At 59.6% G+C, this 24,513-nt stretch overlaps 3 protein-coding genes across 3 annotated transcripts; 2 read left to right on the top strand and 1 right to left on the bottom strand.

Annotated features, from left to right (window-relative positions):
- Positions 1-80: 80 nt before the first annotated feature.
- SYVN1 (synoviolin 1) lies at positions 81-4,642 on the bottom strand. The gene is made up of 8 exons (XM_054001820.1): positions 4,569-4,642; positions 3,089-3,229; positions 2,770-2,862; positions 2,058-2,210; positions 1,607-1,655; positions 1,054-1,157; positions 844-970; positions 81-184 (listed from the first exon to the last, which is right to left on the bottom strand). The coding sequence occupies exons 2-8, from the start codon at positions 3,218-3,220 to the stop codon at positions 81-83; spliced, it is 762 nt and encodes a 253-aa protein (XP_053857795.1). The 5' UTR covers positions 3,221-3,229; positions 4,569-4,642.
- An 84-nt stretch (positions 4,643-4,726) lies between these two features.
- Positions 4,727-15,378, top strand: CAPN1 (calpain 1). Its single transcript, XM_054001910.1, has 25 exons — positions 4,727-5,587; positions 5,870-5,913; positions 6,028-6,067; positions 8,199-8,324; positions 9,204-9,471; positions 9,552-9,621; positions 9,708-9,826; positions 10,260-10,393; positions 10,467-10,635; positions 10,718-10,801; positions 10,875-10,960; positions 11,033-11,107; positions 11,182-11,342; positions 11,414-11,592; positions 11,710-11,721; positions 11,832-12,043; positions 12,117-12,156; positions 12,234-12,299; positions 12,832-12,889; positions 12,983-13,047; positions 13,125-13,193; positions 13,779-13,857; positions 13,938-14,054; positions 14,818-14,876; positions 15,024-15,378. The coding sequence occupies exons 5-25, from the start codon at positions 9,205-9,207 to the stop codon at positions 15,048-15,050; spliced, it is 2,148 nt and encodes a 715-aa protein (XP_053857885.1). The 5' UTR covers positions 4,727-5,587; positions 5,870-5,913; positions 6,028-6,067; positions 8,199-8,324; position 9,204; the 3' UTR covers positions 15,051-15,378.
- An 853-nt stretch (positions 15,379-16,231) lies between these two features.
- Positions 16,232-24,099, top strand: POLA2 (DNA polymerase alpha 2, accessory subunit). Its single transcript, XM_054001873.1, has 18 exons — positions 16,232-16,410; positions 16,776-16,903; positions 17,001-17,086; positions 17,288-17,342; positions 17,422-17,528; positions 17,897-18,084; positions 18,408-18,496; positions 18,594-18,749; positions 19,239-19,301; positions 19,391-19,433; positions 19,925-20,043; positions 20,523-20,561; positions 20,671-20,744; positions 20,858-20,972; positions 21,491-21,597; positions 21,881-21,940; positions 22,406-22,532; positions 23,198-24,099. Exons 1-18 carry the CDS (start codon positions 16,287-16,289, stop codon positions 23,441-23,443), a joined length of 1,926 nt encoding a protein of 641 aa, XP_053857848.1. The 5' UTR covers positions 16,232-16,286; the 3' UTR covers positions 23,444-24,099.
- The last annotated feature ends 414 nt before the right edge of the window (positions 24,100-24,513 follow it).

Raw genomic sequence — 24,513 nt, 5'->3', positions numbered from 1 at the left:
CAGGATCAGGATGGGGATCAGGATTGGGATGAGGATGGGGATCGGGATCACACCCAGGAGCGCCCCCGGGCCGAGGGGCCTCACCTCATAGCCAGGTACATGGGGCGGATGGCGAAGAGCGGGAAGGTGTGCACCTTGATCATGATGGTCATGAAGGCCATGTAGAGCAGCACCTTGATGAGGCCTGGGGAGGAACCACAGCGGGGACGCGCTGGGGACAGCTCGGGTGGCGAGGCGGCACCCCAAGGTCACCTGGGCCACTTTTGGGACGGCCGAGGTGACCGGTTGAGCAAGCCTCGGTTCACCGGCCAAGGCCAGTTGAGCACCAGCACCGCTTCCGAGCCTTCGTTAACGACCCAAACCCAGCTGAACACCAAAACTTTGAGCCTTCATCGACCAACCAAGACCAACCAAGCACCACCAACACTCTGAGCTTTGGCTGACCACCAAGACCAGTTAACACCAGGACTTTGAGTTTTTCGTTGACCAATGAAGAGCAATTGAGCCCCACCAAGACTCTGAATCGTCGTTGACCAACCAAGACCAGCCAGGCACCACCAACGTTTCAAGTTTTGGTTGGCCACCAAGACCAATCGAACGCCAACGCTTTGGATCATCATTGAGGAACAAAAACCCACTGGAAACCAAGACTTCAAGTCTTTGTTGATCAACCAAGACCGGATGAACGCCAAGACGTCGACTCTTCGTTGACCGATGCAGATCAACTGAGCCCCGCCAAGACTTTGACTCTTTGTTGACCAACCCAGCCCACCTGAACACCCCCAACGCTTCGACTCTTCGTTAAGCAACGCCTAATTGAGCCCCCCCCAGCCCCCCCGGTACCGGTGAAGAGCTCGGTGTAGAGCATGAACACGGCCTTGTTGTCCCAGGGGTTCTCGTTCTGCAGGTCGATGGAGTGCAGCACGTACTTGATGAAGATGGTCAGCACCATGGTCATCAGGATGGCGTACTGGGGGTGGGACAGGTGCCAGGTGGGACATCCCGCCCCGGGAGGGGCCCTGGGGACCCCCGGGACCCCCCCCCCACACCCACCTCGAAGCCGAAGACCAGCTGGACGGAGGCGCCGCGGGTCAGGATGCTGTGGTAGGCGTGGCTGACGAAGAGGAAGTCCAGGATTCCCAGCAGGAACATCAGGGCTGGGAAAAAGGGGCCGGGAGAGCCCAAAAAATGAACGGGTCCCACCCTCGGGAGCAGCTCTGGGCGGAGGTTCCTACACCCCACCACTAACGAGGAGCTTAATTAACAGCTTTCTCCACTCCCAGCCACGCCTTCTACCCAAAACTTCCTTCCAAACGTGGCTTGCACACCCCTAAATCCCACTTTTCTGATTTTGGGAAGTGCACCCCCCCTAAATCCCACTTTTCTGATTTTGGGAAGTGCACCCCCCCTAAATCCCACTTTTCTGATTTTGGGAAGTGCACCCCTAAATCCCATTTTTGATCCTTGTTTACCCTCCACGGAGCTCGTTAACCCCCCCGCCTCGTTAACGAGCCGCTGCTGATTAGGGCAATTCGGGTTATCAGGCCCCAGCACGCTCGGCTGCCCCGGGTTCTTCCCCAAAAATATGCAAATGAGGAGCACTCACAGACGATTCGGAAGTGGAAGAGCCACGAGATGTTGGGGCTCCTCTCCATCTGTGCAGGGGAGGAAAATCCAGTTTTTCCATTAAAAAAACGAGATTTGGGTTCATTTCCAGCTGCTTTGGGGTGGTTTCGGGTTGGGTTTGAGTTGGTTTTGGGGTTGATTAATTTAGGGTTCATTTCAGGTTGGTTTGGGCTGGTTTTGGGTTATTTTTGGGTTGGTTTTGGGCTGATTTTGGGTTGGTTTAGGCTGATTGATTCAGGGTTATTTTTGGGCTGGTTTCAGGCTGATTTGAGGTTATTTTTGGGTTGGTTTCGGGTTGATTACAGGTTATTTTTGGGCTGGTTTCAGGCAGGTTCTGGGTTGATTCTGGCTTATTTTTGGGGTGGTTTCGGGCTGGATTTGGGGTTTTTTGGGGCGGTTTTTGAGCTGTTTTCCCTGCTGCCAACACTCACAAAATCCACACGGTCCTCGGCCAGCCAGTGGAAGCACTTGAGGAAGAGGAGGAGGGTGAAGAGGGCGACGAAGCGCGGGCTGAAGTCGTCCCTGAAGACGGTGAAGGCCAGGCAGGTCTCGGTCACCGCGTACCACGAGCGCTCCAGGAGGTGCTGAGGGACAGATTTAGGGGCAGCCCCCCAAGCTGGACCCCAAAACGGGCCCCAAAAACCCTGGGAGTTCAAAATTCACCCCAAAACGGGACCCAAAACCCCTGGGAGTTCAAAATTCACCCCAAAACGGGGCCCAAAGACTCTGAGGGTCCAAAATTTGCACCAAAGATCGCTTGGGGTTCAAAATCCCCACCCAAAAGTGGCACTGGAAGACTCTCAGGGTTCGAAATTCTGCCCCAAAATGCATCAATTCTCCCCCCAGACAGCAGCAAAGACCCTCTGGGGTCCAAATTCCCCCCTAAATCGGCACCAAAGACTTTCTGGGGTGACAAAATCCCCCCTAAATCGGCACCAAAGATTCTATGGGGTCCAAAACTCCCCTCTAAATCGGCACCAAAGACATTATGGGGTCCAAAATCCCCCCTAAATCAGCACCAAAGCCCCTCTGGGGTCCAAAATCCCCCCGAAATCAGCACCAAAGCCCCTCTGGGGTCCAAAATCCCCCTAAATCAGCACCAAAGCCCCTCTGGGGTCCAAAACTCCCCCACGAAGCGCTCACCTCCATCTCGGCCGCGCGCAGCTGCCCGAAGAAAACCTTGCCCATGAACTTGCCCAGCAGGAACACCAGCACGAAGGCCTGGATGTACAGCACCTGCAGGGACAGCAGCCCCCAAAGGGCATTTTGGGATGAATGGGGGGGGGTTTGGGGCCCCAAACCCGGGCCCCGGGGCTGGGTGGGTGGAACCAGCCCCGCTGCTGTCCCCAGGGCTTCTCGGGGAGCCCCTCAGCCCCCAGGGCGGCCCCAAAAGCAGAAGTGAGGCAGCGTGGGCAGGCCCCCGGGTTAATTAGGGGTGATTAACGAGGAACAAAGCACTCACGGCCATGCTGGGGCTGGATTTGGTGAGGTACACCACGGTGGGGTAGAACTGGTGCTTCAGGTAGTAGGCGTGGGCCACCACGGCCGTGGTGAGCGCCAGGCTGCCGGCCATGACCAGCGCCGTGCACAGCATGGCCTCGGCCTGGAACCCAAAAACCAGGGCTTTAACCCCAAAAAATAACCCACATTTAACCCAAAAATAACCCCAAAATCAGTCATCAGGTTCCTGCCATGACCAGCGCCGTGCACAGCATGGCCTCGGCCTGGAACCCAAAAAACAGGGCTTTAACCCCAAAAATAATGGATTTAAACCCAAAAATAACCCACATTTAACCCCAAAATCAGAGATCAGGCTCCTCCTGTCGCACACAGCATGGCCCCGGCCTGGAACCCACAAAAACAGGGCTTTAACCCCAAAAATAACCCACATTTAACCCCAAATATAACCCCAAAATCAGCCATCAGGTTCCTGCCATGACCAGCGCCGTGCACAGCATGGCCTCAGCCTGGAACCCAAAAACCAGGGCTTTAACCCCAAAAATAATGGATTTAACCTCATAAATAGTCCACATTTAACCCCAAAATCAGCCATCAGGTTCCTGCCATGACCAGCGCTGTGCACAGCATGGCCTCGGCCTGGAACCCACAAAAACAGGGCTTTAACACCAAAAATAATGGATTTAAACCCAAAAATAACCCACATTTAACCCCAAAATCAGAGATCAGGCTCCTCCTGTCGCACACAGCATGGCCCCGGCCTGGAACCCACAAAAACAGGGCTTTAACCCCAAAAATAACCCACATTTAACCCCAAAAATAACCCACATTTAACCCCAAAATCAGAGATCAGGCTCCTCCTGTCGCACACAGCATGGCCCCGGCCTGGAACCCACAAAAACCAGGGCTTTAACCCCAAAAAGAATGGATTTAACCCCAAAAAACCATCCACGGAATCAGGGACCGGGCTCCTGCTGTCACACACGGCACAGCCTCGGCCCGGAACCCCCAAAAGCAGGGATTGCACCTCAAAACCAGCCCCGTGTGCCCCGGGATCAGGGGGGTTTGGGGCTTGCCCAAAGGTGGTTTTTTTTTAGCTCGTTAACGATTCCTGCGAGCAATAAAAACGGCGTTTTGTCAAACTCAGCTCTCGGTCCCCGCCGGCGGCGCTGGCTCCTGTCCCACATTTCGGTGGCAGCAGGTGCCGTGTCCCCAGGTGGCACCTCCGCGTCAGGAGCCCTCCCTGTCCCTCTGTCCCCTCCCTGTCCCTCTGTCCCCCCTCAGTGTCCCCAAACCCTCCGGGTCCCCTCACGTCCCTCTGCCCCCCCCCCACCCCCCACATCCGCGTCCCCTCCTCCACCGGGAACCCCGACTGTCACCGCTCGCTCGGCTTCCCCCGAGCCCCCCTCTGCCTCCGGCCGCTCCGCACGCCCCCGCGGGGCCCTGCCCGCCCCTCAGGCCCCGCTGTCGCCCCCGGGACTCACCGGGCCCGACCCCGCCTCAGCCCCCCCAGCCCCGGCCGCTCCCACACCGGAACCGCCTCAGCGCGCGACACCTCACTTCCGCCCGGACCGCACCACGCAGCTGCCCGGGGGGGGGGGAGAACAGGGGGGGGAAGGTTCACTCCCAGCCTGCTCCCCTCCCCACCTCGCCCCCCAGACCAGCTGCTCCCTACAGAGACCCTGAGGAGCCCCCGCTCCCCGCGCTGCACGGGGAGTGTGGGGAGAGCCGCGGCCCCCCTAAACCCTGAACCGCTGGGCTCCGCCTCCCCCCCCCCGCACGCCCGCGCTTGGTACGCTCCGAGCGGCCCCGCCGCCGGCGCGGGGGTGGGCGGGGACGCCCAGGGTCCCGTGGCTCGCGCTCATTGGCCAGGCGCGGCGGGGCTCGGCCAATCAGAAAAAAATCCCCCGCGCGACGCCGCTGGGCCGGCGGCTGTTGCTAAGGGAGGGGCGGCGCGGGCGAGGGGAGCGCCCCGCTCGGCCCCGCGGGGACGCCCGACACGAGCCGGACTCGTCGCCTTGCCCCGCTCCCCTCGTCCCGCGCGCCTCGCCCGCTGCTTTGTGCCCGCAGCGCCTCCCCCGGCCCCTTCCCCCTCACAAACCCCGCCCCGAGCCGTCCCTCCCTTCACACTTCGCCCTCACGGCGCCCAGCCAATCAGCGACGCCTCCTTTGCGCGCCTCATCTCTGATTGGCCGATGCCACCGCTAAAAAGCAGCAGCTAGGGAGAGAGGCGTGGCTTCGTCAATCTCTGCCTTCTGATTGGCTGGCGGCGCGGCCTTGCGGCCTATAGAATGCGGCTGCCGGGAAGGGGCGGGGCTAACGCTGCTGAGGCGAAGGAAAAAGGCGGGAAGGCGCCGGAGCTCCTGAGGGGCTTTTGCCGCCTTTCCCTGTCTTGGCAGCAGAAAATCAATTCAGCTCCTTAAATCTTACTAAAATACAACAGAAAAGGAAAGCTTAAGCTTCAGAGAAACCTTTGATCCCGCAGCATGAGTGGGGCAGAGAGGTACGAGACCGAGCTAAAGCTGTGCTCGCTCTGATCTGTTGGGAATTAAACGCTTGGTCTGGTTTTGGGGGGATTTAGGGCTTTTTAGGCATTACAAAGGGTTGGGTGTGGGGGCTTTTGGGGCCACTTGAAGCTTTAAGGGAGTTGCATGCTAATTCTTGTTCTGGGGGTCTTTGAGCTACCCTCCAAACCAGGCAAAACCCACCCCTCACGTTCCAGACCCTCCAAACCGAGCGGTTTTACCCAAAAAATTATTTTCTGGTTGTTTTTCTCCTCCCGAAGAAGACACCGTTGGGCAGGCGTTCCTCTCCGGGGTCTCTGACAAGGTCAGTCCCACCGAAACCTCCTTTTCATTGTAATTAAAAAAAAAAAAAACAACCTTTTTGCCTGAGTTGAGTTGTTTTTTTGCCTAAAGCAGCTGTTCTTATCTCTTTTTGCAGGACCTGCTGGCCATGGAACTGATGGCTGCCCCCCCGCCCTGTGAGTCCTTAATTAATGAAGCCCTGCCTTAATTAGGGCCCTAACACCCTCCCAGCCAAGTAGGGGTCCTAATGATGCCCCTAGTAATTAAGTGGGGGTCCCTAATGAAGCCCCTTTAATGACCTGGAGGGCTCTAATGAAGCAGGGGGTTCTCAAGATCTTCTTGCTAACGAAGTGAGGGGCTCTAATTAAGCAAGGAACCCTAATGATGCCTCCATTAACGAAGCAGGGAGGCTTAATGAAGTAGGGAACCCTAAGGACACCCCACTAATGAAGTGGAAGACCTTAATGATGCTCCTGCTAATGAAGTGGGGGCCCTAATGATGCTCCCCCAATCAAGCAGGGCCTTAATTACGCCACTGCTAATGAAGTGGGGGCTCTAATGAAGCCCCCCCCAATGAAGTGGGGAGCCCTAAGGATGCCCCTGCTAATAAAGCAGGGCCCTAATTAACCCCAGAGGTGGTCAAACCCCAAACCTTCAGAGTCCTGCTCCCAAATTGCTGCAAATCCCATTGCCCAAAATCCCTGATTCCCACCCTAAATCCCATTGCCCAAAATCCCTGATTCCCACCCTAAATCCCATTGCCCAAAATCCCTGATTCCCACCCAAAACCAGCCCTGAGCAGCCTGGGGTAACCCTGAAGGCCCAGACAGGGCTAGGGCGCAAAGAAATCCTCAAAACTGGGATTTTACAGCAAGTTTGGACCCAATTTCCCTTTAATTTTGTGTGGAATTTGGGCCCTTTTTGTGCGGAAATTTGCCCTTTTTTTCGGTTTGACCCAAATTAGCCCCTTTTTTTTTTGTTTTTTAACCCTGGAATTGGCCCCTTTTTGCTTTTGGCACAGAATTGGTCTTTCCTTTTTTTAACTTTTGCCCCCAGATTTGGCCCTTTTTTAGTTTTGTCCCAAAATTGGCCCTTTTTTTTTTTTTTTTTTTTTTGCTTTTGGCCAAAACCCCCTGGAATTGGGGCTGCTCCTTACCTGATTTGGGGGAAAACCTGCTGGGACTGGGGCTGTGCCACATCCTCAAAGCCCTTTCTTTGGTTTTTACCCAACCAATTTTGGGGGTTTTTAACCCAAGCCCCATTTTTGCTCACAGGCGCCTCTTTCCTGCCGTCCCAGCTGGTGGTTTGGGGTGATATATTCTCAGTTTCTTTTTTCCATTTCCATCTTATTTCTCACCCAAACCCTCCAAAATTGCCCAGAATCGCTCCTTTTCTCCCCGAGGCCCCTCCTGCCTCCCCATTTTTGGGGGAGAAACGTAGAAAATGTGAAAAAAAAAAAAAAAAGGCAGAAAATGGGCAACACGTATTAAAAAAATCCTTAATTTTGATTTTTTTTTTTTTCCTCCTGTGGGAAAAACGGTGAAAAATTAAAAAGGGGGAGTGGGGTCTGACTTGGTGGGGGGGGGTCACGCGCACCCCAGGGATGCCCACCCCCCCCCAGTGTCCCCCCAGTGTCCCTCCCTGCGCCTCCAGCACCACCCACGCCCCTCCCCCCCTTTCAATGCGGTGAAAATCCCGCAGGATTTTCCCGAACAGCCCCAAACTCCCCCCAAAACCCACCCGGGACCCCCCCCCCGCCCCAAAAACCGCTGCGTGTCCCTCCCTGCGGCGGGGGGGGGCAGGGAGGGAGCGGCGCAGGGAGGAGTCTCGGGGGGCGGGGGCGGCCTCGCCTTCCTGCTCGAGGAAGTTTGGGGTGAGAAATTCGCCTTTGCCCCGTTTTTTCCCCCTCCAAAAAAAGAGCGGCGAGCCCGGGAGCGCCGCCCCCGCAGGCAGAGGTACGGAGCGGGCCCCGGGAGGGGACAGCCGGGGACAGCCGGTGACACAGCGGGAGCGCCTCCAGACCCCGCTCCGGGCGCTTACACAACTCCGGAACGGGGCAAAAACCCGCGGGAACGGGCAAAACCTGCCCCCGGGGCCTGCTCCCTGCCCTGCCCGCAGCCGGGAAAGGGGTGGGAGTTGGGGGGGGGCTCCCCCACCCCACCCCCCGAGCCGCGGTTTTGCCAAAAAAGGGGATTTTGGGGTGTTGGAGCTGCCTCGGGGAGGGGGAATGGGGGTTGCTGCTGGTTTTGCTGGAGCTTCGGTGGTTTTCGCTGGGGTTTTAATTCTTTTCCGCCGTTTCCTCCCCAGCAGCAGGGCAGAAGTGGCAGCTGAGGTGCAGCCGGGCCCAGCCCTCGCCCCACGGCACCTGCCGGGGCTCCGGGCCCCCAAAACGGGGTGAAAAGAGGCCATTTCTGCCAACTTCACCCCAAAAGCGTACGTGGGGAGGGGGGCTAGGGGACCTGGCACTGTCAGGGAGGGGGGCACAGGGAACTGGGGGGACCCCTGGGCGGGAGGGTGGGTTGGACTCCCCCTCACCCCCATTTTGGGGTTAATTTGTGCATTTTTGGTGCACAGTCCCCGAGTTTGGGGTGTCCCTGACCCTTGGGCTGTGCTGGGGTTTGGGGTGACAGAAACCCCCGTGTTTGGCCTCATTTTGGGAGGGGGCTGCACTGCCCCCCACCCCTGTCACGGCTCTGTCACTCCTTGGTGGCTCTGATTAGCATTTAATTAACATGCCTCGTGCTTAATTAACCACCCCAATGCTTAATGAACCTCCCTCAGGGCTTGAGGAAGGCCCTCGGGGTTGGACCCGGGGCCGCACCCGCGGCCCCACCTCAACCTGCACGACCAGTTTGGGGCTTTCCCGTTTCCTCAGCCTCTGGGGCTGTCCCGCGTGGGGATTGTCAGGAGTTCACTCTGACAGGGCCATTTCGAGGTGAAACCCCGGGATTTGGGATCTGTGTGACCTTCCCTGCCCCCAGAATTCCCGCTTTTTACCCCAAAACGGCGTCACTCTCATCTCACCAAAACCGCCCCAATTTCCTCCGACCCGACACGGGCAGGACTCCAAATCTGGGGGAAAATCCCAATTCCCCCCCCCCAAAAAACCCCAAATTCCACCCCAAAACCCCCATCCCTGTGCGGAAAACAAGTCCCGACCCCACTTCTCCCTGAATCCCGAGCGCGTTTTTCCCGTTTCCCCCCCAAGAACCCCAAATCCCCCCCCAAACACCCCCTCCCCGTGCAGCCCATCCGCGTCACCGCCGTTTTTCCCCGAATCCCGAGCGCCTTTTCCCCGCCGCTTTCCCGCAGCATGGCGGAGCCGCCCGTGGTGCCGGTGTTCTGCACCGGCGTCTCGGCGCAGGTGCGGCGGCAGCGGGCCAAGGAGCTGGGGCTGGGCCGGCACGACAACGCCGTGCGCTACCTGGGCCAGGATTTCGGGCAGCTGGCCGAGGAGTGCCGGCGCTCCGGGACCCTGTTCCGGGACCCCGCCTTCCCCCCGGCCGCCACCTCCCTCGGCTTCCGCGAGCTGGGCCCCGGCTCCTCCAAAACCCGCGGCGTGCAGTGGAAGAGGCCCACGGTGAGCCCGGCGCCGTCCCCATCCTCCCCAAAATCCCGCGGGAGCGCGCGACTATCCCCAACTCCGGCGCTCTCCCGCAGGAGCTGTGCCCGCGCCCGCAGTTCATCGTGGACGGCGCCACGCGCACCGACATCTGCCAGGGAGCGCTGGGTGAGGAGTCCTCGCTCTCTGCCCCGAATCTCTGGGGTCTGGGGGGGGCGGTTTGGCCAGAATTTGGCGTTTTTGGCCCCGCCCAGGTGACTGTTGGCTGCTGGCGGCCATCGCCTCGCTGACGCTCAACGAGACCCTCCTGCACCGCGTGGTGCCGCACGGGCAGAGCTTCCAGCAGGGCTACGCCGGCATCTTCCACTTCCAGGTCAGCAAACCCCGGGCTCGGGGCTCCCCTCTGCCATTTTGAGTGCAAATCCCAACGTTTTGGGGCTCCCACCGTCGCTTCGGGTCTCCTCTTGTCATTCTGAGAGGTTCCCGCGCCATTCTGGGGCTTTCTTCACCTTTTTCAGCCTCCCCTTGATCATTTCGAGGAGATTTCGCACAGTTTGGGGGCTCCACTCTGCAATTTTGGGGTGACCCCCAGCGTTTTAAGGATTCCCTCCACCATTTTGGTCACACCCCCAAATTTTGGGAGGATCCCCCAGTACTTTGGGGCCTTTCCCCACCCAGTTCCTCGTGTCCCCCTTCCATTATGGCAACTCCACTTCCCCGCTGCCTTGTGGGACCCCAAACCGGGCGTTTTTCCCCCAAAGCCTCCTTCCCTGGATGAAGCAGGGGGCTCCTCCTTGTCCCCCCAGATCTGGCAGTTCGGCGAGTGGCTGGACGTGGTGGTGGACGATTTCCTGCCCACCAAGGACGGGAAGCTGCTCTTCGTGCACTCGGCTGAGGGCTCCGAGTTCTGGAGCGCGCTGCTGGAAAAGGCCTACGCCAAGTACGGCCCCTCCCCGCTCCCCTCGCCCGTTTTGGGGCAGAACCCCCCAAAAACCGCCCCGGCTGCCGCGCAGGGTGAACGGCTGCTACGAGGCGCTGTCGGGCGGCAGCACCTCCGAGGGCTTCGAGGACTTCACGGGCGGCGTCACCGAGTGGTTCGACCTGCGCCGGCCCCCGGCCGACCTCTACCAGATCATCCTCAAGGCGCTGGAGCGCGGCTCCCTGCTCGGCTGCTCCATCGACGTGAGCCACCCCGGGCGTTTCGGGGCAAAACCGGCGGGATTTGGGGTCGCTCGCTGGGTAACGCCGCGGTGGCTCCTCGCAGATAACGAGCGCCTTCGACATGGAGGCGGTGACCTTCAAGAAGCTGGTGAAGGGCCACGCCTACTCGGTGACCGGCGCCAAGCAGGTGAGGGCAGATGGCGGTTTGGGGGGAAAAGGGTGGATTTTGGGTGGCGGAGCCCTGACGGCGCCGTCCGCAGATCCCGTACCGCGGGCAGGCCCTGGAGCTCATCCGGATGCGCAATCCCTGGGGAGAGGTGGAGTGGACGGGCGCCTGGAGCGACGGGTGAGGCTTCGTTAGCGCCAGGCTCGTTAGCGGTAACGACCCAGGGCCCTGCTGACCCTGCTGTCCCCGCAGCTCGGCCGAGTGGCACGCGGTGGAGCCGGCGCTGCGCCAGCAGCTCATGGTCAAGATGGAGGATGGGGAGTTCTGGTAGGAGAAGTTCAACTCAAACCCCTTTTCCCGGCCGCTTCGTGCCCGGAAATGAGGGCAAACTCTTCCTGCAGGATGTCCTTCCGGGATTTCCTGCGGGAATTCACCCGCCTGGAGATCTGCAACCTCACGCCGGACGCGCTGCAGTCCCGCAAGTTCCGCAAGTGGAACACGCGGCTCTACGACGGGACGTGGCGGCGCGGCAGCACCGCCGGCGGCTGCCGCAACTACCCCGGTACGTGCCGGGGGACGGCCCCGGGCCCGCCAGGCCGGGCGCCCGCTGAGCCTCCTCTGCCCCCTTTGCAGCCACGTTCTGGATCAACCCCCAGTTCAAGATCCAGCTGGAGGAGGTGGACGACGACAGGGACGAGGACGGCGGGCGGGAGCCGGGCTGCAGCTTCCTGCTGGCGCTGATGCAGAAGCACCGGCGCCGCGAGCGCCGCCACGGCAAGGACATGGAGACCATCGGCTTCGCTGTCTATGAGGTACCGGGGTCAGCTGGGGTCAATCAAGGTCAACTGGGGTCGATCAGGGTCAGCTGGGGTCACCTGGCGTCAACTGTCACCAACCGCGGTGCCGTGGTGTCCGCTCTCTCCGCACAGGTCCCTCCCGAGGTGGGTGCCATGCGCCGGCGGTGCCGATCCGGCGCGGCGCCGGTCGGGGCGGGCCGCGCCCGGGCGCGTTTTTGGGGCGGTTCTGGAGCGTTTCCCCCCGGTGCCCGCAGTACGTGGGGAGGTCGGGCGTGCACCTGAAGCGGGAGTTCTTCCTGGCCAACGCGTCGCGCGCGCGCTCCGAGCAGTTCATCAACCTGCGCGAGGTCAGCACGCGCTTCCGGCTGCCGCCCGGCGAGTACATCGTGGTGCCCTCCACCTTCGAGCCCAACAAGGAGGGCGACTTCGTGCTCCGCGTCTTCTCCGAGAAGAGAGCCGGCACCGAGTAAGCGTCGCCGCGGCAGCGCCAGCAAACGCGCGCCGCGCCCGCGCTCAGCCCGCTCCGTGTCTGTCCGCAGGGAGATGGACGACAAGATCCAGGCCACGCTGCCGGACGAGGTCAGCCGGGGCCGGGGGGACGGGCCGGCGGGGCGCCGGGGCGGGGCGCTTACCAAAACGGCCGCTTTTTCCCCCAGAAAGTGCTGGGCGAGGGCGAAATCGATGAGAACTTCAAGCAGCTCTTCAGGCAGCTGGCGGGGCCGGTAAGGGAGCGGTGGCCGTTGGCTGTGACCTCAGTGGTTGGTGGTGATGTCATTGCTTGGTGATGATGTCATTGGTTGGTCGTGATGTCATTTGTTACCAACTACATTGTTGTTGGGTGTGACGTTATTGGTTGGCAGTGACATCGTTGGTTGTAGATGACATCATTGGTTGGCCATGACCTTTTTTGTTGGCCGTGATGTCATTGGTTGGCCACGATGTCATTGGTTGGCCGTGACGTCATTGGTTGTAGATGACATCCTTGGTTGGCTGTGATGTCATTGGTTGGCTGTGATGTCATTGGTTGGCCATGATGTCATTGGTTGTAGATGATGTCATTGGTTAGCTATGATGTCATTGGCTGGCCGTGACGTCATTGGCTGTAGATGACATCATTGGTTGGCTGTGATGTCATTGGTTGGCTGTGATGTCATTGGTTGGCCACGGTGTCATTGGTTGGCCGTGACATCTCTGGTTGCCGATGACGTCACTGCTCGGCGGTGACACCGGGGCCACGCCCTGTCCCCTCCCCAGGACCTGGAGATCAGCGTCACCGAGCTGCAGACCATCCTCAACCGCATCATCGCCAAACGTGAGCCGGGACTCGGGGGCTTCCCCCCCAATTAACCCCGCCCCCCTCGTTAACACCCCGTCCCTCGTTAACGCCCAAAACTCCCCATTCCAGACAAAGATCTGCGCACCAAGGGCTTCAGCACCGAGTCCTGCCGGAGCATGGTGAACCTGATGGACGTATCCTGTGCCCGTGGGCCGGGGGGGGCTCTGGGGGGACCCCTGGAGCCCCCCTTTCCTTAACCCCCCTCCCCCAGAAAGACGGGAACGGGAAACTGGGACTGGTGGAGTTCAACGTCCTCTGGAACCGCATCCGCAACTACCTGGTGGGGCTGGGGGGTTTGGAGTCCGGGGTGGGGGGTTTGGGGTCTCTCTCCTGGTTGGAGACACCCCCCCCCCACCTTACACTCTTCTCCCCCCTTTTTTGGGGATGTTGGGGCGTGGGGTGAAGATTTTGGCATCTTTCTTCATGGGTGGTCTCCACTTCGGGGGGATTTTGGGGTACATGGGGGTGTTTTGGGTGACCCCTGCTCCCCTGGGGGGGATTTTGGGGTGCACGGGGGTGTTTTGGGTGACCCCTGCTCCCTTGGGGGGATTTTGGGGTGCACGGGGGTGTTTTGGGTGACCCCTGCTCCCCTGGGGGGGATTTTGGGGTACACGGGGGTGTTTTGGGTGACCCCTGCTCCCTTGGGGGGGATTTTGGGGTACACGGGGGTGTTTTGGGTGACCCCTGCTCCCTTGGGGGGGATTTTGGGGTGCATGGGGGTGTTTTGGGTGACCCCTGTTCCTTTGGGGGAGATTTTGGGGTGCATGGGGGTGTTTTGGGTGACCCCTGTTCCTTTGGGGGAGATTTTGGGGTGCACGGGGGTGTTTTGGGTGACCCCTGCTCCCTTGGGGGCTGTTCCTGCCAGAGCATCTTCCGCAAGTTCGACCTGGACAAGTCGGGCTCCATCAGTGCCTACGAGCTGCGCCTGGCGCTGGAGGCCGCAGGTGACCCCCGGGGACCCCCCCGGGACCCCTCCCCTGCCCCGGGGACCCCCGGGTGACCCCCGGGCTGTCCCCTGCCCCAGGGTACCGGCTGAACAAGAGGCTGCACGAGCTGCTCATCACCCGCTACGCCGAGCCCGACCTGGCCCTGGACTTCGACAGCTTCGTCTGCTGCCTCGTGCGCCTGGAGACCATGTTCCGTGAGCGGCCCGACGATCCCAAACCCTCCCAAACCCTCCCAAACCATCCCAAACCCTCCCAAACCATCCCAAACCATCCCAAACCCTCCCAAACCATCCCAAACCATCCCAAACCCTCCCAAACCTTCCCAAACCTTCCCAAACCCTCCCAAACCATCCCAAACCATCCCAAACCTTCCCAAACCATCCCAAACCTTCCCAAACCATCCCAAACCATCCCAAACCTTCCCTCCCATAGTCCTGAGTCATCCCAAATGATCCCAAACCCTCCCAAACCCTCCCAAACCTTCCCAAACCTTCCCAAACCATCCCAAACCCTCCCTCCTGCAGTCCTGAGTGATCCCAAACCCTCCTAAACCTTCCCAAACCCTCCCTCCCGCAGTCCTGAGTGGTCCCAAATGATCCCAAACCATCCCAAACCCTCCTAAACCATCCCAAACCATCCCAAACCTTCCCAAACCCTCCCTCCTGCAGTCCTGAGTGATCCCAAACCATCCCAAACCATCCCAAACCATCCCTCCTGCAGTCCTGAGTGATCCCCAATGATCCCCAGTGATCCCAAACAATGCCTCCCACCCCGATCCCCAATGATCCCAATCGATCCCCCTTACCCAATCCCAAAGGACCCCAATCGATCCCTCCCAGATCCCAAGTGATCCCTTCCTGCCCTGGTCCTGAATCATCCCGGCCTTCCCGACCGCGTTTTTCCCTCAGAAATGGAACTTCCCCCCCCCCAGATCCCAACGCCTTTCCCTCCCCTCAGGGTTTTTCCAAGCCATGGATGTGGACCAGGACGGCGTCGTCACCTTCGACCTGCTGCAGGTACTGGGGGGAGCTCAGGGCCTTCCTCCTCCCCTCCTCATCCTCCTTTTCCTCCTCCTCTCCCTCCTTCTCTTGCTTCTCCCACGCTTTCTCCCCCCCCTCCTGCTCCCCTTCCTCCCTCACCCTCCTCCTCCTCCCTCTCCCCAGTGGCTCCAGCTCACCATGTTCGCCTGACCGGACCCTCCAAGTGCCTTCCACGACCCCGCGCCGGTTTTTTCCCTTTTTTTGGCTTTTTTCGGCAGAAAAGGCTGGAGGGAGGGGTGGGGTGGGGGTCACACGGGACCCCCCCGAGCTTTGCCAAAGCCCCCTGTCCCTCCCCCGCCTCACGCTCGGCCCTTTTGGGGCAAATCCTCCGGATTTTGGTGCCTCTTGTGCTGACGGAGCCCCGGCCGTCGCCCTTCGCTTCAGGGATCTGCTGCCCCCGGGTGCCATACAGTGATTTTTTTATTGTATAAATTAAAAATGAGATAAAAACCAAAGAAAAAAAAAATTTAAGTCAAAACTCTTTGTTCTGGCAGTTCTTTCTCCCCCTCAAGGCGGGGGGTGAGGGCATTCCGAGGTGCTGCAAAAGAACAGGTTTAGGGGTTGCCTCGGGGTTATAGATCACATATTTGGGGTTATATTCATATGGTTTTGGGATGTTTTGGTCCGCGCGTGTCTCCTGGGCGGGGGGTGCAGGACGAGGCTGCCGTCACTCGGAGGGAATGAGGGGCCGGGCAGGGAGGGGACCCCAGACCCGGGGCAGAATTCCCAGGGCAGGTGCGACCCCCGGGCCCGAGCAGGACCCCCCAGGCCCGGTTCCCCTCATGCCCGGTTCCACTCCCCAGGCCCGGTTCCCCCCTCAGGCCCGGTTCCCCCCTCAGGCCCGGTTCCATCCCTCATGCCCGGTTCCCCCCTCATGCCCGGTTCCCCCCCTCAGGCCCGGTTCCCCCCTCATGCCCGGTTCCCCCTCATGCCCGGTTCCCCCCTCAGGCCCGGTTCCATCCCTCATGCCCGGTTCCCCCCCTCAGGCCCGGTTCCCCCTCATGCCCGGTTCCCCCCTCATGCCCGGTTCCCCCTCATGCCCGGTTCCCCCCCTCAGGCCCGGTTCCCCCCTCATGCCCGGTTCCCCTCAGGCCCGGCCGGGTCGGTTCCCTCAGCCCCGCCCCAGCCCCGCCCCCTCAGCGCTCTGAGGGCGCGAATTTTCCCGCCCTTTTTTCCTCCCGCCCTTTTCCCCTCCCACCCCGGTGGGCGGTGCTTGGAGCACGCCGGTTCCGCCCCCCTCGCCCGCCCATCGCGCTCCCATTGGCCCGTTCTGTCTAAATTTGAATAACTACGCCCTTTCCCGCCTTGGCCACGCCTTTTCTCCTTATACGGCTTGGCCACGCCCTCCCCCTCACGGAGTCGCGCCCGCGCGGTTCGAGCGCGGCCATGGCGGAGCCGGGGATGGAGCCGGAGCCGGAGCGGGGCCCGGAGCCGGTGACGGCCGAGGCGGTGCTGAGGGAGCTGCGGCTCTTCGAGCTGCGCTGCGAGGGCGAGGAAGTGCCCGACAAGCGTGAGAGCTCCGGGGGGCGCTGCCTGGGAGGGAGATGGGGGGACTAGGGGAGGAGGAAGGGGGTTTGGGGGGGTGTCAGGGGAGCTGTGAGGGCTGTTGGGGGGCTGGGGGTGTCAGAGGAGGTTTGGGGGGTGTCAGCTGTACTGAGGAGGAGTTTGGGGATCTGGGGGTGTCAGGGGAGCTGCGAGGGATTATTTGGTTTATGAGGGTCACGGGGGGCTGTTGTGGGGGCCGGGATTTTGGGAGCTGCCGGGTTTTGGGGGGCACAAAGGATTGAGGGGGTGATTAGGAGGTACCCAAAGGCTTTGGTTGGGGGGGGGTCTCGGTGGGATTTGGGACCCCCCTGAGCCCTCTTCTCCCCGCAGTGGTGGAGCTGTGCCTGAGCCACGGGCTGGGCCCGGTGGCCTTGGCCAACGAGCTGCTGGCCTTCGTCACCAGCAAAGACCTCGACCTGCAGCTCACCCCCGAGGGCCTCGACGCCTTCGAGCACGAGGTGGGGGTCCCCGATTCCCCCCTTGCATTCCCCAGAGCCCCCGGGATGGCGGGGAGCACTCCCCATGCTCCCCCCCATCCTTGCCCTGCTGCCCCAGGTGCTGGCCAAGCGCGGCAGCCGCGGCCGGCGCGGGCGGGACGAGCGCCGGGGGCTCCTCCACGACATCCACTCGCTCCAGGAGCTGTATCCCCTCATCCCGAGGTCATCCCAACATTCCGAGCAGATCCCGAGCGGTCTGGGGGGGTCTGGCAGAAAGTGGGGGGCCGTGAGCTGTCACAGATCCCCCGCGGGGGCCTGGGAATGGGAGGAATTCTTGGATTTGGGGCTCCTTGGGGTGGGCTTCACCCCAAACCTGGCGCGTTGGTGCCCCTTAACGAGCGCCAGCCTCGACGAGGGACAGGAGGACGAGCTGCTGGACGCCTACAGCACCCCCTCCAAGGTGGGCATCGCCCCAAATCCGCGGGGTTTGCCTCAAAGCCAGCCTGGAAACATCCTTCTGCTGTGCCTGCTCCCCGCAGGGCTCCCAGAAACGCGGCAACTCCACACCGGAGACGCCCCGGCCCAAGCGAGCGCCGCCGTCCCGCAGCCCCTACGGGCTCTTCTCCCCCGGCAGCTTCTCCCCGAGGTGGGTGAGGGGGCCTGGGGGGGCTTCCCTGGATCACCCCTTTTCCCTCTTTTCTTCCTTCCTTTCCCTTAAAAATCACACCATTATGTGAGGTGGAGCCTGTAAATTTGGGGTGGACTCTTAAATCTGAACTCCTTGCAATTGCAAAGTCTTTAAAGCTACAAACACTTGTGGTTTTTAAACCTCATTAACAAGCACAAACCACTAAGCCCTGTTAAAATGCGCTGCTCACAGATCAGGGAGTTCATCCCTCTACGCTCCGTTCATCTTTTCGTGCTCAGAATAGGAGGAAAACCCCAAAACCCGCAGAGTTTCAGGGTGGGACAGCTCCAGGCCTGAATCACCCTTTGGTTTTCTTGTCCCCACAGTGTCACCCCCTCCCAGAAATACTCGTCCCGTGGGGGCCGGGGCGAGGTCGTGGCCTCGTTTGGCTCCGTCCAGGGCCCGGCCTGGAGCGGCCGCGGCGGCTGCGCCGTCAGCCTCTTCGGCTGCCCCGAGCAGAGCCTCAGCAAACCCTACAAATCCATGTTCCAGAAGGCGCTGGACGTGCGGGAAGGTGGGGACGGACACCCGGGGGGGGTCAGGGGGTGTTTGGTGACACCAGGGTCACCACCAGGGGGTGTTTGGTGACACCAGGGTCACCCCCAGCAGGTCAGGGAGTGTTGGTGACACCAGGGTCACCCCCAGCAGGTCAGGGAGTGTTGGTGACACCAGGGTCACCCCCAGGGGGTGTTTGGTGACACCAGGGTCACCCCCAGCGGGTCAGGGGGTGTTTGGTGACACCAGGGTCACCCCCAGCGGGTCAGGGGGGTGTTTGGTGACACCAGGGTCACCCCCAGCGGGTCAGGGGGTGTTGGTGACACCAGGGTCCCCTCCCAGTGCTGGCCGAGCGGGTGGAGGAGCTCGGGGAGGTCCTGCGGAGGCACCACGGCCTGGACAGCTTCAGCTCAGCCGTGCTCCCGGCTCAGGTGAGACCCCAGCCCCCTTTTTGGGGTGAATCCCCTCTGTTTTGGGGTGAATCCCCCCCGTTTTGGTTTAACCCCCCCCCGTTTTGGGGTCCCGCAGGAGCCGGTGACGGTGCTGGGGCAGATCGGCTGTGACGGGAACGGGAAGCTGAACGCCAAATCCGTGCTGCTGGTGGGGGACAGGGAGCACTCGGGGGGGGGCCAGGTCCCGCTGGACCTCTCGGAGCTTCCAGAATATTCCCTGTTCCCGGGACAGGTGCGGCTTTGGGGGGGTCCCCCTTCCCTCCCTGCCCCTTCACCCCAATTCCCACCCTTTTCCCCTAATCCCTGCCCCTTCATTCCTACCCCTTTCCCCTCCATTCCTGCCTTTTTCCCCCAATTCCTCCCCCTTTTTTCCCCCAATTCCTGCCCCTGTTTTCCCCAATTCCTGCCCCTGTTTTCCCCAATTCCTCCCCCTTTTTTCCCCAATTCCTGCCCCTTTTTTCCCCAGTTCCTGCCCCTTTTTCCCCCAGTTCCTGCCCCTGTTTTCCCCAATTCCTCCCCCTTTTTTCCCCCAATTCCTGCCCCTTTTTCCCCAATTCCTGCCCCTTTTTTCCCCAATTCCTGCCCCTTTTTTCCCCAGTTCCTGCCCCTTTTTCCCCCAGTTCCTGCCCCTGTTTTCCCCCCCAGTTCCCACTCCTTTTCCTTGATTCCCACACTTTTTCCCAGTTTCCCACCGTTTTCCCCCAATCCCGGTGTCCCGCAGGTGGTGGCCCTGGAAGGCACCAACAGCACGGGCAGGAGGATGGTGGTGACCAAGCTCTACGAGGTGACGCCGCCCCCGGGGGGGATTTGGGGTGGAACTGGCAGATTTGGGGCGGGATTGGGGCATTTTGGACGTTCCTGGCTTTCCCACAGGGGGTCCCTCTGCCCTTCCACACCCCCACGGAGCCGATGGCAGGTGAGCCCTGGGGCCTCCCCTTTTGCTCCCCATTCCTGTCCCCAGATCCCCTTTTTCTCCCCCAAATCCCTTTCTTTTCGTTCCCAGCTCTGATTTTTGTCCCCTAAATCCTCATTTTCCTCCTCAAAGTGCCCTTTGGAGTCTCCATCTCCCCCTTTTCCTTCCCCAATCTCCCTTTCTGTCCCCAAACTCCCCTTATTACCCCCAAATCCCTCTTTTTTCCCCCTCCCAAACTCCTTTTTCACCCCCAAACCCCCATCTCCCTTTTTGTCCCTAAATCCCCCCATTTTATTCTCCCCAAGCCACTTTTTCTCCTCCTGCCCCCTTTTTTCCTCCCCACATTCCCATTTCCATCCCCCAAACCCTCCTTTGTGTCCCCAAACCCCCCCATTTTCCATCCCTGTTCATTCCTAAACTTCCCCCTTTTCTCCCAAACCCCATTTTTTCTCCCAAAAACCCTTTTTTCCCCAAAAAAAACCTTTTTTCCCCAGAGCAGAGGATGGTGCTGGTGGCCTGTGGCCCCTTCACGCCCTCGGACAGCGTCGCCTTCGAGCCCCTCAGTGACCTCCTGGAGGTCGTGGCCCGCGACCGCCCCGACGTTTGTGTGCTGGTGAGGACAATTAATCCCTCATTAACCATGAATATTTAATTACTTCCATCATTATTAACCCAACCCTGCACCCCTCAGCCCGGCCCCGCAGCCTCGAAACGCTTGGGAGGCTCCAAACCCTGGAAAATTCATGTAAAAATCCCATTTCTGAACCCCAAAACACCCATCTTTCACCCTAAGAGTGCCCAAAACTTCTCATTTTTCACTCAGCAATCCCCAAAATCCCCATTTTTCACCCCAAAGTGACAGAAAAGCTCCATTTTAAGAGCAAATGCTGCCCTCAGAGTCAAATCCTGATTCCCTGCCTGGGCACAACGCATCAATTTCAGCAATTTCCCCTTTTCGGTTTCATTTTGCCCTGGAATTTTAGGGGTGTGGGCTAAAATTTGGGTTCATTGATGAGAATTATTAAAAATTATCCCTTTTTTGGGGGGTGATTTAAAGTGATTCTTTGCTGGTTTTTCCCCATTTTTCTGCAGTTTGGGCCGTTCCTGGACGCCAAGCACGAGCAGGTGGAGGTGAGGAGGGGTCCCCCCCAAAATCCCCTCAGTCCCCGCGGATTTGGGGCAGCACCAGGTCCCCAAAACCATGGGAATTGTGCCAATCCTGTTGTTTTCCCCACTGCAGAGCTGCCAGCTCCTGAGCCCCTTCTCCGACGTGTTGCAGCTCTGCCTCAGGACCATCATCGAGGGCACCAGGAGGTGGCCACGGAAACAGCCCCAATTTCCCCATTCCCACGGGGGTTTTTTCCCTCCAAAAACACCACTTTTCACCCCACAGATCTCTCATTTTTCCCTTTTTTCCCCCCACCCAGTGCTGGCTCCCAGCTCGTGCTGGTGCCCTCGCTCCGGGACGTCTCCCACGATTTCGTGTATCCGCAGCCGCCCTTCCCCTTCCCCTTCCCGGACCTGCCCAAGGAGGACAGAGCGGTACCGGCCCCAAAATTCCACTTTTCCCCCCCAAAAAAATGAATTCCCAGGAGTTCCCCACCCCTCCTGGCAAACCCCAGCTGGGATTTGGGCTGAAATGCCCCTTTTTCTGCTGCTGCAGCTTCCAGGGGGACAAAGGATTTGGGATTGGAATTCCAGAGCTCCCTCCCAGCCCTTTTTGGGTTCAAACTCCTTCATTTAACGATTCTTTGTCCCTCAGGAGCAGATCTGATATTCCTGCAGAAAATCCAGCTCGGCCCCGGGGATTTTGGGGAACATTTTAGGGGTTTAAGGGAAACTTGGTGGGATTGGGGCAGTTTTGAGGTGATTTAGGGCCAATTTGGGGCATTCCAGGGTGGGTTTCAAGCATTTTAGGAGGTTTGGGGCATTTGGGGGTGGGTTGGGGGCATTCTGGTGTGGGTTTGGGGCATTTTGGGGTGGGTTTGGGGCATTTTGGGGTGGGTTTGGGGCAGTCTGGGGTGAGTTTGGGGTGTCCAGCCCCGTGTCCGTGTGTCCAGCGCGTGCTCCTGGTGCCCGAGCCCTGCACCCTGGACATCGACGGCGTCGTCTTCGGCCTCACCTCCACCGACCTCCTCTTCCACATGGGGGCTGAGGAGATCAGCAGGTGCCTCTTTTTAACCTTTTCCCCCTTTTTTTGACCTTTTTCTGCCGTTTCTTTAACCTTTTCCCCCTTTTGTTTAACCTTTTTCCTCCTTTCTTTAATCTTCCTCCATTTTTTAGAATTTTCCCCTTTTTTTTTACCATTTTTTCCCCTTTTCTCCTCTGCCTTTTCTCTCTTCCCTCCCCCCACCAAATCTTCTCTTTCCCCCCCATTTTCCTTTCCCATTTTCCCCTTTTTCTCCATTCCCTCCCTTTTCTCACCCATTTCTCTCCCCTTCCTCCCACAGCTCCTCCGGGGTCTCCGACCGCTTCACGCGGATCCTGCGGCACATCCTGACCCAGCGCAGGTGAGGACCTCCCAAAGACCCCCCTGTCCTCCCCAAAACCCCTCTGTCCTCCCCAAAAACCCCTCTGTCCTCCCCAAAACCCCTCTGTCCTCCCCAAAAACCCCTCTGTCCTCCCCAAAACCCCTCTGTCCTCCCCAAAACCCCTCTGTCCTCCCCCAAAAACCCCTCTGTCCTCCCCAAAACCCCTCTGTCCTCCCCAAAAACCCCTCTGTCCTCCCCAAAAACCCCTCTGTCCTCCCCAAAAACCCCTCTGTCCTCCCCAAAAACCCCTCTGTCCTCCCCAAAAACCCCTCTGTCCTCCCCAAAAACCCCTCTGTCCTCCCCAAAAACCCTCTGTCCTCCCCAAAAACCCCTCTGTCCTCCCCAAAAACCCCTCTGTCCTCCCCAAAGACCCCTCTTTCCTCCCCAAAAGCGCCTCTTTGCTCCCCAAAAACCCCTTTTTTCTCCCCAAAACCTCCCGTGCAGTTTCTACCCCCTGTACCCACCCTCCGAGGAGCTCAACGTGGACTTCGAGGCGCTCGCGGCGTTCGCGGCGCTGCCGGTGACCCCCGACGTGCTGGTGACCCCGTCCGAGCTGCGCTTCTTCGTCAAGGTCGGCCCCAGCCCGACCCCCCAGCGGGCACAGCCCGGAATTCCAGCGGGAAAACCACGGGAAGGGCCGGGATGGGGCTGGGGGGGGGACTCAAATCTCTCAGAACCAGCGGCTTTTGGGCTCTGGGTGGGCTGGAGAGTCCCAAATCACCTGGAGCTGGTGGATTTTGGGCTCTGGGTGGGCTGGGGGGTCCCAGTTCTGCTGTATCCACGGATTTTTGACAGTCCCTGCTTGTCCCTGCGGGGTCCTCTCCATCCCATGACTGCTGTCCCCATCCCTGTCCCTGTCCTTGTCCCTATTCCCTGTCCCTTATCCATTTCCCATGTCCCTTGTCCCTGTCCCCTTTCCATGTCCCCATCCCTGTTCCCTGTCCCTGTTCCCTGTCCCTTTGCCCTGTCCCTGTCCCCTTTCCATGTCCCCATCCCTGTTCCCTGTCCCTGTTCCCTGTCCCTTGTCCCTGTTCCCTGTCCCCTTTCCATGTCCCCATCCCTGTCCCTGTCCCTTTCTGTCCCTGTTCCCTGTCCCCTTTCCATGTCCCCATCCCTGTCCCTGTCCCTTTCTGTCCCTGTTCCCTGTCCCCTTTCCATGTCCCTGTCCTTGTCCCTTTCCGTGTCCCCATCCCTGTCCCTGTCCCCTTTCCATGTCCCCATCCCTGTCCCCTGCAGGACGTCCTGGGCTGTGTCTGCATCAACCCCGGGCGCTTGACCAAGGGCCAGGCCGGGGGCACCTACGGGCGGCTGCTGCTGCGGAGAGAGCGGCCCGGGGCCAGAACCGGGGACAGAACCGGGGACAGAACCGGGGACAGAACCGGGGACAATCCTGAAGAGAATCCCAGGGACAACCCTGGGGACATTCCCGGGGACGCCCCCCGGAGCAGCCCCTGTGTGGCCGCCCAGGTCCTGAGGATTTGAGCTCCCAGCTCTGCCCGTTCCCACCCACGGCTGCAGGAGCAGGAACTGGGCTCAAAACTCCTGGAATTCCAGTTAAAACTCCTGGAACTGGGCTCAAAACTCCTGGAATTCCAGTTAAAACTCCTGGAACTGGGCTTAAAACTCCTGGAATTCCAGTTAAAACTCCTGGAACTGGGCTTAAAACTCCTGGAATTCCAGTTAAAACTCCTGGAACTGGGCTTAAAACTCCCGGAATTCTGGTTAAAACTCCTGGAATTCTGGTTGAAACTCCCGGAATTCTGGTTAAAAACCCCCAAAACCGTTTGGCACGTGGAGGATTTCCCCAGGAGGATTCAGGATTCACCTCCAGTAAAACGGAGTTTGGGAAGGGGAATCCGGGCGTGGGATCCTCCCTGTCCTGGCATCACCCTTCGCCTTCGGTGGCCTCGTTAGGGAACTTGGAGTTTAATTAGTCCAAAACCAATTAATTACGGAATCCTGGTGCTGCTGCTTCCCAGGAAAAAACAGCTGCGGGTCTGGCTTTGACCCTTTTCCCCAACTTTTTGCCCCAGATTGATGATGATGAAGGTGAAAATTAATTAAAGTTTCTGCCTGTCCTGGTGTCATTTCCTAAGGGAAAAGGTAAATCCAAGGGGTGGATTTTGGGGTAAAACCAGGGAAAAGTGGGGCAGTTTTTCCAACATCCATAAAATCTTATTTTCCTCCCATTTCCAGCTTTATTTTCTTTTTTTTTTTTTTGCACCTGCAGGGGAGGGGAGCAGAACCTGACTTCCTCCCACTTTTCCCCTTGGGTTCTCCTCCCCCAGCCTCAGTTTCCCTTGGAAAAACTCCGATTTTGGTTAAAACAGCAGTGGGAAGAGCCAGAGCCGGGTCCTGGGGGAATTTGGGGAATTTTGACTTCCCCCCCCAGAGAGCCCCCGCTGTTCAATCCCATCCCTAATTCGGGATTTAATTCGGCAATTCCCGAGGGTTTTGGGGCGGGACCCGATCCCGCTGGGGTTTTTCCAGATTTATTTTCGGGGCTCTTTCCCCGGGGAGAGGCCGAGGGAGCTCCGGGAATTCCCGGGAAG

This window comes from Vidua macroura, chromosome 33 (genome assembly GCF_024509145.1).
Source record: "Vidua macroura isolate BioBank_ID:100142 chromosome 33, ASM2450914v1, whole genome shotgun sequence".
Lineage (NCBI taxonomy): Eukaryota > Metazoa > Chordata > Aves > Passeriformes > Viduidae > Vidua > Vidua macroura.
The sequence above is the reverse complement of the archived record's forward strand: the minus strand, read 5'-3'. Positions and strand labels throughout refer to the sequence as shown.

Bases quoted from the DNA above. Each gene is read 5' to 3' on its own strand.
- POLA2 (XM_054001873.1), top strand. From the start codon at position 16,287: ATGGCGGAGCCGGGGATGGAGCCGGAGCCGGAGCGGGGCCCGGAGCCG. The intron at 18,085-18,407 runs GTGGGGACGGAC...GTCCCCTCCCAG, and splicing joins GGCGCTGGACGTGCGGGAAG to TGCTGGCCGAGCGGGTGGAG. The intron at 18,750-19,238 runs GTGCGGCTTTGG...GGTGTCCCGCAG, and splicing joins ATTCCCTGTTCCCGGGACAG to GTGGTGGCCCTGGAAGGCAC.
- SYVN1 (XM_054001820.1), bottom strand. From the start codon at position 3,220: ATGCTGTGCACGGCGCTGGTCATGGCCGGCAGCCTGGCGCTCACCACG. The intron at 971-1,053 runs GTGGGTGTGGGG...TCCCACCCCCAG, and splicing joins AGCTGGTCTTCGGCTTCGAG to TACGCCATCCTGATGACCAT. The intron at 185-843 runs GTACCGGGGGGG...GTTCCTCCCCAG, and splicing joins CTACACCGAGCTCTTCACCG to GCCTCATCAAGGTGCTGCTC.
- CAPN1 (XM_054001910.1), top strand. From the start codon at position 9,205: ATGGCGGAGCCGCCCGTGGTGCCGGTGTTCTGCACCGGCGTCTCGGCG. The intron at 9,472-9,551 runs GTGAGCCCGGCG...GCTCTCCCGCAG, and splicing joins TGCAGTGGAAGAGGCCCACG to GAGCTGTGCCCGCGCCCGCA. The intron at 13,858-13,937 runs GTGACCCCCGGG...CCCCTGCCCCAG, and splicing joins CCTGGCGCTGGAGGCCGCAG to GGTACCGGCTGAACAAGAGG.